Source organism: Peromyscus eremicus, chromosome 10 (assembly GCF_949786415.1).
Source record: "Peromyscus eremicus chromosome 10, PerEre_H2_v1, whole genome shotgun sequence".
In the NCBI taxonomy this organism is placed as follows: Eukaryota; Metazoa; Chordata; class Mammalia; order Rodentia; family Cricetidae; genus Peromyscus; species Peromyscus eremicus.
Genome location: NC_081426.1, coordinates 85137723 through 85151265, shown reverse-complemented (window position 1 = coordinate 85151265; position 13543 = coordinate 85137723). Strand labels below are relative to the sequence as shown.

The 13543-nt window shown below is 43.4% G+C and overlaps 1 protein-coding gene across 1 annotated transcript in view; it reads right to left on the bottom strand.

Moving 5' to 3' along the window:
• Nucleotides 1-13543, bottom strand: part of Fras1 (Fraser extracellular matrix complex subunit 1) — a 353235-nt gene that overhangs the window by 21251 nt on the left and 318441 nt on the right. The window contains exons 59-63 of the mRNA XM_059274782.1: nucleotides 11677-11833; nucleotides 9034-9234; nucleotides 6629-6816; nucleotides 5293-5568; nucleotides 2321-2553 (exon numbers count right to left, since the gene is read on the bottom strand). Of these exons, the coding sequence (XP_059130765.1) occupies nucleotides 2321-2553; nucleotides 5293-5568; nucleotides 6629-6816; nucleotides 9034-9234; nucleotides 11677-11833 (1055 nt within the window). The remainder of the gene's footprint in view (nucleotides 1-2320; nucleotides 2554-5292; nucleotides 5569-6628; nucleotides 6817-9033; nucleotides 9235-11676; nucleotides 11834-13543) is intronic.

The following is a 13543-nucleotide window of genomic DNA, read 5'->3' as shown; positions in this document are numbered from 1 at the left end:
GGATGGAGCAGTCACCTGGACACATTCCTCTGGCATCACTAATCTGTCTTCGCCAGCGAACTGAGCGGTTTTTTCTTCCCTTGAAGTTTTCCATGTAGGATTTGTATCTGAACATGAGGGTGTTGATCAGTGTTTCTCAACCTTCCTAATGCTGCAACCTTTTAATACAGTTCCTCATGTTGTGCTGACCTTCAATCACAAAATTATTTTCATTGCTACTTCATAACTGTAATTTAGCTACTCTTATGAATCGTAATGGTGTTTTATGATGGTCTTAGGAGGCCCCTGTGAAGGGGTCAGTTGAACTCCAAAGGGGTTACGACCCACAGCTTGCGGACCTCTGGTGTACATATCCATGTAGGGTCCCTTTCACTCCTAAAGGATCTTCAAGACCCATGGCAATCAGGAAGTACAGACCTTTTTTCCTTCCCATACAGGATAACATTACACTCACAAATCACCTTGAAGCTTCCATCTGCTTTAAGTGGCAGCCTTGTCTCTTTAGGAGCTAAGGCCTAGTGACAGATGCCACTGCCGCCACCAACTCTGTCGACATATATACCGAGGGCTGACATGTTTATATGCTTCTTTGTGTGTGTGTCCTGTATATTGTGTGCATGCATGCTTGCATGTGTGTAGTGCACATGCACCGCGTGCCTCCGTGTGCACTCGAGAAAGCTAGAAGCTGGGTCGCCCCGGATTTCACTCCACTTCAAGGCAGGGTCTCTTGCTGAGGCTGGAGCTCGCTGGTTCTAGCAGCTCCCTGGTCTCTGTCTCCCGAGTGCTGGGATTACAAGTGGCTTCAACGACTGCTGAGTTTTTCACGAGGGTTCTAAGGATCTGAACTCCACTCTCCACACTGTGTGCCAAGCGCCTGAGCCACTGAGCCATCTCCCCAGCCTGTTTATATGCTTTTAAGCATTGATTTCAATAATAATAATAACAATGAAAACTAGAACAGTTGGACTCTTAAAATTTAAGGTCAGCTTTTCCACCCAGCCAAATCCTACTAACCACAGCATCTTTCTCCCTCGGAAAACAGTCATCTCTCTCTTCCAGCCTCCACCCCACCACCTTGCAGCCCATTCTGACCTCAGCCCTGGGAAGCCTTTGTCCCAGGCCCTGTGTAACTTATTTACACTGGCTGTTAGGTCTCCGATGTTGACAGACTGCTTATCTCGCCTCCCCACTCTGAGGACAAGGATGGTTTCCGGTATTGCTTTTGTCTCTGCGTGCATGCGGAATACAATTCAAAATAAAATATGAACTTAATAACTATTGGGGAAAGCCTGGGACACAAGCCTAGCTGTACTTATGGGCTGCATTTGTTTTCATTGCGCAAGTTTAAATTTTCACAAAGCTTATTGGGCTTTGAGTTTCGAAAGCTTGTCTGTAAGCTCATTTTTTTCCCCAGAGGAATCCAGACATGAGATGTAAGGAGCATGGCTCTTTACCTAGGAAAGGGTCACTGCTGCCTGTGTCCTTCTGTTCCTGCTCCTTAACCCAAATAAATTCTATTCTGTTTGAAGAGAAGAGGGATTTGCATATACTTGGCCCCACTCAGTTGTTCAAAAAAGGTAAATGCTTAAAATCTATGAAGCTTAATGAATATGTATGACATGGAGGAATTCTCTTCTGCTCTGCAAGAAAGGAAAGTATCTGTCTCCCATTAAAATCATGGTGGCAGGGGAGAAAAAGAAGTCTAGTGACTTGTGGTTTTGGCTGTGTTATCACTCAGTAGTTTAGCAGATATTCAGCAAGTGTGTCTTGAAGACCAGAAGCACTGAACCGGAAGGAAGAGATACAAAATAGATCACGGTCCTGTCCTTCAAGGTCTTCACTATCTACCACACATGGACGCCGAGAATGATGCTAACACGTGGAAGGCAGCAGAGACGGACAGAGGACTGGGGGGAATGCTGAAAATATTCCTAGAAGAGATGCTGCGTGGTGTGGCCCATTATGGAACAAGAGGACTTAACTACAGTAAGTGGAGTGAGTGGGAGATCTGGAGGGGGGCTCTAAAGCATGTAACACCAAAGAGCTGGACGCCCTTGGGAAGTGATTCTCCGCAGGTGGTGGGGCAGGTGAAATGCTCAAGGTGAGATGAATGAAGCTGGAAGACAGGCAAGTGGCCAGACCTCGAGGGGGCTTTGAAGAAAGCCTTTCTTCTGAAGCTCTAATTACAACTATCTAATTTTGCAGAACCGTCTCTCACTGATCTGGCCCAGCTGGAAAACACACAGGATATTTGCAATCTACTCACAGGGGGCAGGGGTGGGGGTGGGGGTGGGAGTGGGGGGTGGGGATGTTGCCTGACCTGTTTGGATGCTCTTTGTGTTTCACATCCAGGTATTTCAAGGTTGCAATGAAGGGCTGGGCCTGGAAGCCTCGGGCTGTCCCAGCCACCACTGGGGTGTGGCAGATGGCACTGTCTGTTCCAATGGTAACAACATTGCTCCTCAAGGGGGTCCCTACATGGCCCACCTTGTCCACAGCCTTTGCCACACAACGCACGTGGAACCTCCGGCTGAAGTAAATGCTGTCTAGGACCTATGAGACAGAGAAAGCATCACAGACATGAATATGCTGCGTAAGCACTGTATCTGATGGGTATGATTCAGCAAGCACTGTTACCAAGTCAGCTATGGGGGCCACCTATCCATCCATCCATCCATCCATCCACCCATCAACCCACTGATATGTCCATCTGTTCATAGTACATTGTGTCAACAATATCCACCGCGAACCAAGCAGTAGGGCCAGAGAAGTAAATGCTTGGTAGTCTAAAGGGATGGGACAGGACATGAGCAAGTAAACATGGAACAAGCTTCTAAAGACAGTCTACAGTAACTGTGTCTATTGTTCTCTTTAGACTGGAAGTTTAGCATTAGAACAACGCAACTGTTTCTCATTTTCCAGCAAGACTCACTGGCCTCCAGGCCTCTGCTGCTGAGAATGTGCTTCCACGAGGTTAAGTCCTGCACACGAGGGCCATAATTCCTTATTTTCCAGAAAAAAAGCCTCCACTCTTTTCCCTAAGGATTGGGTTAGAATCAGTCTTTCAAGAGTGGATGCAAGAGGCTAAGACGACTGGTCAACGGTGTCCCATCCTCAAGATCCTGTGCACAGAATGCAGCTCACCTCCCAAAGAAACACGTCTTCCCTTCCTGTCACCCCAACAGCGGCCTTTCTCCTCTTCCATTCCCAGAAGTTCTCCCACTCCTGACTGACCAGGGAGGCTGGTCGGAGCAGGGGTTAGTTCCTGATCTTTGTCAGTCATATGCTCAAAAGAGCTTCACCTTTTCGCAAAAACCTGCTGATAGCATCCTGGCTCCTGTGAGTCAGGCAGGGAGCCCTTCCTGAGTAACAGAGGCCGAGAGAGATTCCCACCACTCCCCACAACACTGCCGAGGTCAGAGGGTCATAAAAGCTTGAGGCAGAGAACTTGGCCTCGGACACCTCTTGGCCTTTGAAAGTCTTTCTCCAGACTCCATCGCATTTCCAGAAATGCAGAAGCAAGCGGAGGGAGGGCAGCTCAGAGGCAATGTGGGTCCCCGTCACCTGGACATGTCAGGTGATGTGTGCACACACAGAAGTACAGGTCAGAGAAGTTAATTAGTAGTTCTGTGTGCCTTAGACCTCCCACAAAGCAATCACATAAATGTTGCAATTCCTCCCATGGAAACAATTTTCACTGAAGTCCATTAAAAATTAAAGAAAATTTTCCCATTAAACTTTTTTAATTAGCTGCCACCTCTTTATTTATTTATAAATGGACTTAGTCTAGGAGGGATGCTGGGCATGTTACAAAAATGCATAAACACAATGGTATTCAATAAATAATTGAAGAAATGAACATAAAGCAAAGGAAACTAGGGTAAAGAGTATTAGTCACTAGTTCAACGCAGGAGAGAAGTTACAGTCCCAATGCTACAAATTCAGTACCTGTAAAACAAATGTACCTTTGGCTCAAATACAAGGTTCTGTTGGAACAGAATCAGATACTTAAAGTAAGCTGTTAAGTCTTCCTTTAAAGGGTTCTCTCCTTGTGTGTGTGTGTGTGTGTGTGTGTGTGTGTGTGTGTGTGTGTGTGTGTACTGATACCTCGGGCTCTCTGTACTTGTCTTCCACCTTGTTAAGGCAGGATCTCTGTTGTTTGACACTGTCCTGCACACTCCAGGCTAGCAGGCTTCCAGGGATTGTCTTGTTTCTACCACCCACCTCACCTTAGGACCACTGAAATGACGGGCCACCATGCCCAGTTTTATGTGGGTTCTTAGGATTCAAACTCAAGTTCCCCTGTGTGTGCAGCAAGGGCTCTATCTCACAAGCATCTCTCAAGCTCTTAAGTTTTTTAACAATACAGAAGGTGATTTAAATGTGTGCTGTATTGCAAAAGAATGGGTTTCCCGGCCATTGTGAGAAAGTTGTGCAGAAAACCAATGACTATGAGTGACCCTGTTCTTCAAAAAATACAGTTGGAAAATAATCTCAGAGGCCCAGCACTAGTCAGGAAAGGAGTTGCAGTGAAAATGCATAGCCTTTTTTTGCTACGTGCCAGACAGCTAGAACGTGCATTGAGCCTGGGTCTTGACTGTCTCAAAACAAAACCCACCCATATCACTGGTGTATGAAGAACTCTGCTGTGGGGCACTTTACTTCTTCCCAAGTCTGGGCAAACAGTACTAGACACCACTCTCTGGTGGGGGGTAGGTGGGGTGTGTGTGTGCTCTTTGAAAAAACAACAGCTGCCCTAGGAGATCGTGTCCTCCCGCAGGGCTCTGCCAAGTGCAGACCACACAGCAAGTGGTCTATCCTGTTTAAAACCCACTCCCTACTGTGCACCCCTCATCTGCTGGTCATCTGAAGACTCATGAATGTGGTAGAAATCTGAATCCTCAAGAAGTTTGTACCCAAACACTTACTGAATGATTAAAATACATAAAAAGGAATCACGTAATGGTACCCACCTGGAATCTTGGACTTGCTTGATCATTTATAAAGCACATTGGTCAGTGATCTTGTCAAGTGGTCGAGTAAAATAAATTTTATTTTACAGATCAAGAGACTTAGAAAGGCCAAAAAATTCCTTTATATTAAGTGGCTGAAAGGTAGGCATACTTGGGATTTGTAAACAGGCCAACAGACAACTGCATAGCTCTCTTCCTATTATACCACGTTACTTTTCCTAACATCTAAGCCTAGACCTGATTGTTTGATTTACTGCAAATGCCACGCACAGACTCCATGGAATGTGGCAGGAGCAAGCCCAGCTCTTTCCTTCCTTACCTTGTGGTTGACGCTGGTGAAGGGTGTGTTATCAGTGATGGTCTCAAAGGGAGACCGAGCCCCGGTGCCGTCAGTGGGGGCGGCCACTTCCCAGCTGAACTGCACAGATGTTTGGTTGACGCCAGCCTCCCTGCAGCGGTCCTTCATGACAGCATACCTAGGGAAGTGGGGGTCACAGGGGGTGACACAGACCAGCGGGTAGCCTGGGGATGGGGCTTTCTTGATCCCTTCCTTTGCAACCTCTTCCACGTCATCATAGTCAGCAAGGGTGACGACCTAGGAGAAAGCAGGAGAGCTTCAGGCTGCTGTGGGGAACTACCTCGGCCTTCCCTGAGACCCCACAGCCTCTTCACTCCTAGGAACCCCATAACCCAAAACAGGAAACTCTGCAGCTCCTTGCCAGGCCAAGGTTAAGACACTGTAAGTGGAGGAGATCCTCCCAGAAGCCTCATTATCCTATTAGCGGCATTCTGAAACCAGAGCCTTATCTCTTATGTGAAAAAATATTCGAATTCTTTTACACAACGGACCCAAATTCTGTTTCTAATGGCCAGTTGCTATTTTCAAGTTGCATTAAACTCTTAGTGGCACATAGAGGCATGCTTGTCCAAAACAGAAAAAAAGTAATAATGAAGGTAGTGTATTTGTTTCATAGTCAAATAAGAGATAAATTTTAAAATAATCTTCTCTTCTGATATATAAGAGACTAGTTAGGGAAAGTTAGAAGAGGAGTTCTGGTTACTTGACTCAAGGATTCAGTGTCCATTGGTGACCTTTGGGCATTTGCTTCTTAATGGCATTCATTCTGTTCCTCCCAAACTGAAAAAACATGGCACCACATCTCCACATACACTTAATTCTGTGTGCAATAAGTTTGGAGGACAATGGACATGCAGCAGTTTTGTTTTCTTACTCTTCCCACCAAAGCAATTAGAAGATCCACTGAATTGCACTTTCTACCTTTGACCAATCAGTGTGGCGATAGCTTGGTCTTGTTTCAGGAATGGGTTCCTCCACCCTTCATACTATTAGCATTTGTGCCAAATAACTGTTTTTTTTTTTGTTTTTTTTTTTTTTTTGTTGGGGGCCATGCTGTTCTCTGAAGGGTATTTTGTAGAGTCTGTGGGTTCTACCCACTAGATGGTCATAGGACCCCGTGTGAGAGATGTACCAAGAGGAAATGTCTCCAGACATGGTCCAACATTCTCTGCAGGGGGGGAAGTAGGAGGGGAGATTCCCTTGGAAGAAGCACATACAGGGATCTATCTCCTCCCCAGTTCTCATCTCCTGGCCAGTGAGACACATAACCCGCCATCCTTTGGATCAAGCAACTCACAATGGGGGGCGCTGGCAGTATGAGACTTCCTGCTGCCTCTTGGTCTAGAATTGTAACAGTTGCAGTGGTCACGTCCCCAAGCACTGCTTCCACTGGATCATCTGGGCCAAGGACTAGGGAAAAGGATTCATGCCACTCTCGATCTTCATTGGACAGGATCTCGACTTTGAAGAAGATGTGATCCACACCTTCACCAAGGACCGAACAGAAAGATCAAAGATGAGGGTATGAACTACAGAGAGTGCAGGCTGGCACAACTCAGACATGACATTAAAACGTGCCCTGTCCTTTCAGGGGCTTCTCGCAAGTGCAATGACTGCTAAACACTGCAGACCCATCTCGAGTGAAGACTGTTTTATAGACCAAATTCTACCTATGGCAGAGACTCGGCACTGTGCAGATTTACTATTCAACACCATACAAGGATTAATGGCCCCTGCCTGACACAGGCTGGCTGTAATAAAAATCTATGATCCAAAGTACACTTCATCCTGGTTACTCTTTTTTTTTTTTTTTTTAAACTTTTTGCTTAATTTTTCTTTCCCTTTTACACTTATGCATGAGCTCTTATGTGGCTATGAGAGCTTGCACACAGATGCCCTTCAAAGCAAAGGCTCAAAGGCTGCCTACCAGGCCAGGCTTTGCAAAGATCACACCACAGAGGCCCAGATGCCGGAAGGAGGCAGGCAACAGCTTTAGAAGTTCCCTCCATCTCTTGTGAAGTGCAGGGCAGTAAGGACCTTCCCTTCCCTCCTTCTCACATCTGGTCTGTGCTGCTTCTGACCTGTCTTCCCTTCAGAATCTTAAACAACAAAAACAAAGTAAGGAGAAATACTGCAGATATGGAAGACTGGCTACCGTTCCCCTAAACACCAACTAGACACTCAAGGCATGAAACTTGTGCTGCCTAGTTTTCTGTCAACTTGACCCAAGCTCAAGTCATTGGAGAGGAGAAAGTCAGCTGAGAAAAGGCCTCCATAAGATCAGGCTGCCAGCAAGCCTGTGGTGCATTTTCTTAGTTAGTGATTGATACGGGAGGGCCATGAAAAGTGGGTGGGGCTATCCCTGGGCTGGTGGTACTGGGTTCTATAAGAAAGCAGGCTGAGCAAGCCACAGGGAACAAGCCAGTAAGTAGAACCCATCTATGGCCTCTGCATCAGCTCCTGTCTCCAGGTTCCTCCCCTGCTTGAGTTCCTGTCCTGACTTCCTTCAATGATGGACTATGACGTGGAAAAGTCAAATAAACCCTTCTCTCCCCAGCTTGCTTTTGGTCAAGGTGTTTCATCACAACAATGGGAACCCTGACTAAGACAGCTGAGAGCCCCAAAGACCTCCAGTGAGGTGTCTGAGCTGCAGGAACCACCAACCATTTCTCTATCAAATCAATGCATCAGACCATCCAACAGTTATGACTTGATTCTTGTCCTTCCCTCTTCCCAGACACACCTTCACCAAGGACCGAACAGAAAGATCAAAGATGAGGGTATGAACTACAGAGAGTGCAGGCTGGCACAACTCAGACATGACATTAAAACGTGCCCTGTCCTTTCAGGGGCTTCTCGCAAGTGCAATGACTGCACTTGTTCCTGTCTCTAGGATAAACTGTTTTAGGAAGCTTGTGACAGGCTATTCTGTTTCCCAGTAGATGTAAAACCATTTGTACATTAGGATTGTGTGTCTTTCAGAGTTTGATAAGCCCTAAAGGGCCCAGGACCATTTTCACCATACATCGAATGGTGTATGTGCATATGTTGTATCTGTATTTAAAATCAAGTGCTGTTTCATTCAACTAAACAACAGGCTAACAAAAATCCTTTCAAATAAACCCAAATGCTCAGTGTGCTCTATGGATGGGTACTTTTTTTTTTCCAAACTAGATAATTTTTTACTTGCAATCTCAAATATATATTTAGTAAATGCTTTATATTATTGAAGCTACTCTATTCTAATTTAATAGCTCATCATAATCATTTATTCAAATATGACATTTTCTTCTCCACTGAGAAAACCCTGCCTGGGCAATAGTGGTGCACACCTTTAATCTTAGCACTTGGAAGGCAGAGGCTGGTGGATCTCTGGAATTTGAGATCAGTCTGGTCTACAGAGCAAGTTCCAAGACAGCCAGAGCTACACAGAGAAACCCTGTCTCTCAAAAAACAAAACAAAACAAAAAACCAACAACAACAACAACAAGATCCCTATAAATTGGACAGGTTGGAAGGGAATGGGGATCTTTGTGAATGGGAGGGACAAGAAAGGACAATGGGGTCATGAATATGAACAAAACAAATTACATACAAGTATACAAATATTATAACGAAACATATTATTCTGTATAACCAATAAAGGCTAACATAAAAACAAGAAAAAAGGAAACCCAAAGACTGAAATTGGCCCTCACGTACCAGGACTGAATTTCAAGACTCGGCTCTTGGGGTAATAGTCTACACCAGACTGGGCAGAGCCATCACGAGTGCTGCAGCGAATCTTGGAGGTCCGATTTTGATCACCTCTGCGGATGACCTTGATGCTCAGCACTGCCGTGGCATCTGGCCCTGTGGGCTCCCGGACTTGGTATGCAGCTTCTTCAAACTCAATGGTAGGGGCTAAGGAAATGTGGGCAGGAAAATAAGAGCAAGTTAGAATAACTCAGAGCATCAGACTCCCAAGGAAATAGCTTACAGAGGCCTGTACCAGCCAAATGGCCAGCAGTCATAAAGATCAACCAGTGTTTACCCTTGAGCAACGTTTTGGACAAAGGAACTCATCTGGGCTCCTGTGGGTGTTATTTCTCAATGATTCTTATTAAAAACAAAAAAAATGAAGAAATGTTCTAGAGACTTTAAAATGCATAATGGCCAAGCTTCCAACATTCAAAGAATGTTTTTAAATTAAAGCTTTTAAAATTAAAATTTGCACAATTTATCAAGTGACTGAGACATAGAAGGTACTTGATAAATATCTAATTGATCGGTTACATAAATTACCTTTTTAGTTACAAACTACAAAGGTTTACAGTGCATCTCATTTAGATGTGCCTTAAGTGTACCGACTCCATGTTTATTTCTGGGCCTTTGGAATTTTGTCTCAACTGTGCCTGCTGTTTCTAAGTTCTCAATATTTATTTCAGTCAGTATAGTTAGTTAAGGAACACAAGCTTTCTTGACTTATGTTTTGAGACACTATTGTTGTTGGGAAATGATTAATAATAATATTCATTTTTACCCCTTGAATTCAAATGTGGTTTAAGACACTATTGTTGTTGGGAAATGATTAATATTAATATTCATTTTTACCCCTTGAATTCAAATTTCATGAAGAAAGGAAGGTTAGGACAGTGGTAGAGAAGATAACATGATGGGAAAATTCAGAGCAGTTATTAATTTTATAATCATCTTAGTGTATTTCAGAATATTTCAGAAATTTCTCATCTCTGTTATTTCTGACTTTCTCAGAAAGTTTCACCTTGACTTTATAGTCCTAGGTAAGAGGTTCTTTGAAACACTGGAACATTGCTGAATGGGGTGAATTGGTTACCTTTTGAATCTTTTTCTTTCATCTGTGTCTATGTATATGTACACATGTGTGTAGATGCCCATGGAGGCCAGAAACAAGCATCACATCCCTTGGGGCTGGAATTACAGGCAGTTGTGAGCTAAAGTGGCTGCTGGTAACTGAACCCCAGCTCTCTGCAAGAACAGCCATTGCTCTTAACCTCGGAGCCATCTGTCCAGCCTCGGCCGTGTTGAGTCTTGATCATTGATATCTGAGAAAGGTTCACCTTGGGGGTTGAACCTAGGTTGGTATAAAGGGCTAATTCAACTACGAGGCTCTCGCTCTCTCTCTCTCTCTGTCTCTCTGTCTTTCTCTCTGTGTGTATGCTTGTGTGCACAGGGAGGCAAGATGGCAAGCGCAGGCAGTGTTCTTCAATAGTCGTCTACTTTTTTTCTGAGGCAGGATCTCTCACGGGGACCTAGGACATACCAACTAGGCAAGGACGGTGGCCAGCGAACCCCAGGGCTCTTCCTGTTTCCACCTCTCAGCACTGGACATAGAAATGCATCTGGCTTTTTATGTGGATGCTAAGGGATTGAATTCAGGTCTTGACCCTCATGCTTGAGGGTCAGGAATTTTACCAACTGAACTATCTTCCCAGCCCCGAGGTCAGCTTTTCTTACTGATGTCCAAGATGGTTCCTGACTTTTCCTTAGGACCTCTAGGAGTCTTGCCACTCTCAGAGTAGTTAAAAATGCAGATTCCAGAATCCAATTAAAATCAAGGTTCTCATCCAGCGCCACCGCTTATAGCTGGGTAGCTAAGATGCAAATTAAGTGCTTTGCTTATGCCCTGTTTTTTCACATATAAGGTTAGCGACATCTACTTCAAGGATTATTGCCAGAATTAAGTAAAACAAAGTAATACAACATGCTTAACAAGTACAATAAACACTAAGTGAAAAGTGGGGTTTGTATTATGTATTCACCTGTTAAAATAATCTATTTTAGTAAAATAATGATGTTTCGAATAAAAACAGGTGCTGTTTTCCTTGGGTGTCTGGTCACTCTGTAGGTCACTTGGTGTTAGAATTTGAGGTTGTTTGTCTTTGTCAGTTTGAGAAGTCAATTAGAAATCAGACTTTGTCAGGCGGACAGCAGTGTTTCAGATCAGTTCTCGGGACTCAGCTGCGTCTGATTGTATTTCTAGTCCCCCTGCCTGACCTGTAGCAACTTACGTGATTTCTACTCTCCACTTTAAGATCCCTGTCCTAGCTTTTAAACATGTTTGTTCTCTATCTTTGATGATGTAGGGCATAACGAGGTTAAGGATTCCTGTGAACTTACAGGAGCCCCACACAAGGTGGTCATTGGTTACAAGCACTCTGTATAAATAGTGGTTGTATAAATAAACCTCTGTATAAATAAATACAGAGGTTGCTGTAAGTGGGTACTTTTCTAGCAGTTTTCCTCTCCAAACACTAATATTATTCGTAAGCCCTCACTTCACATCCTAGCAACCTAAGTGAGGCTAAAGGGATTCTCTTCTGTTACCATCTTCGTCATTGGATATGGTGACAGTGGCCACGCTGTTCTTCCCGACTCTGGCTCCACTCCAGTGGTTTCCGAGAGGATGGCCAAGGTAGACCCTGAACTGCTCCTCAGGCTCAAACATGGAGTCATCATGGATGTAGACAGTGCAGTTCTTTGCCTACAACCAACACACAAGACATATTCAGCCTTGTAGGAGGAGACCAGTGAAAGGCAGTTTTCCTAGATGATTCTTTTCACTCTTTGCAGCAGCAAAGAATTGGCACAAACCCAAAAGCATCTCAGCAGTTTCACTTATAAGATAAATTTTTAATTCTAGCAGTTTGTGTCTGAGTATAGGATGCACCTATATGATAAGGCTTGTATTATAAAAACATTCCAAACCATTTGAAAGTTTTGGTGAGAAGTTATGAAAATCAAACCAGTACAAGCAACAACCCACCACGGCACACCTGCAGACCCTGGTGTGCTTCCCCACATGGTATCTGGGTGAATGAAGACATTTGTACATGTTAAAAAGCAGAAGTCTAAAGATAGGAGTCAGCATATGACTCTTCTTCCTGGAGGGTTGAATAAATTCCTTTTCCCTTGTGAAAACTGAGTAATTTTGTAAGGAATTCAGAAAGGCAGCATCTCACGTTAAAGACAATTTTAAATGCTGAAGAGCTTTCCAATTTTCTACCTAAAGTATGTCATCTAAACACTAGAGAAGACGGAAACCTGGGAACAGAACCCAAGTTCTTGGTGGTGGTCAGAAGCCAAGCACTTCTCAAACTGAATATTCTCCACTGAGGACCATGTCTCTGAGAAAATGTAAACCCAAATCATAATGTTTATATATATATATAGCAGCCTCAGCAATAGATGCATGAACTGGAATGTGGGATATTGTCACCTGACCGTTTTAAATTTACTACCCAACTATTTTACACATGCTGTGTGGGGGCAGGAAGGAGTTCTAAACCATACTTCCCAAATCACGCTAAATGGCAAGACTTCCCCGTGAACATCTGTATGTGGCTTCTTAACATCATTTCAAGCTCCTAAAGAACAGCCTTTTCCTTCAACATCTTTCCTACAATAAGAATTCATTATAGAATACATGAATTTAGCAGTGACTTTTCAATCTTTTAAAAAAGACATTTTTGTAAATGCTAACTCTGAAGACATATGCTTAATAAGCCAAAGAAAATGAAGATTCCAGAGAACGCTAAAGAATTATGATAGATTATAGAGTGGGTAACATATGGTCTATTCGATTTCTTTTATTAAATGAAAAGCTATTTCTCGAGTAGGCAGTGAATTTTTTTTTTAGTTGAAAACAAATACAGACGTGCAGACTCAAAGCTCAAGAATATCTTCTTAAACTTGGGTTCTAATGTGCCACTAACAAAGAAAATTCCAAAAACTAGGACCAGCCTTTGTGAGTCATGACTGTCTAAGGCTTTCTTTACTTTTTGTAGTGAAGATGAGCATAGGATGAGTCAGGAGTATAGTAACCTCTATAGCAGATGAGGTCTTCTTATGCTAAGTGTCCAAGGGTTAAACCAGAGAGCAAGATTTTGATACATTTGGTTATATCAAAATGTGACACTTCTGTTGAGCTAAGAACATTATGGCTAATTTTAAAAAGATAAAAAAGGAAGTATATAACCACAAAAAACTAAAATTGAAGTTATACATAAAAATAAATCTAAACCCTTTGAGATTCCCATTTAAAGTATTTTTTTTTCCTGGATTTAGGAGTTATAGAAAACAGTAGACAGAAGACACAAGAATTGTTATTTATTTTCTTTGTGTACACTCGCATTAATGTGAAAGCACATGAGAAAAAATGTTCCTATATATAGTTTAAAATTTGAACTTAGCA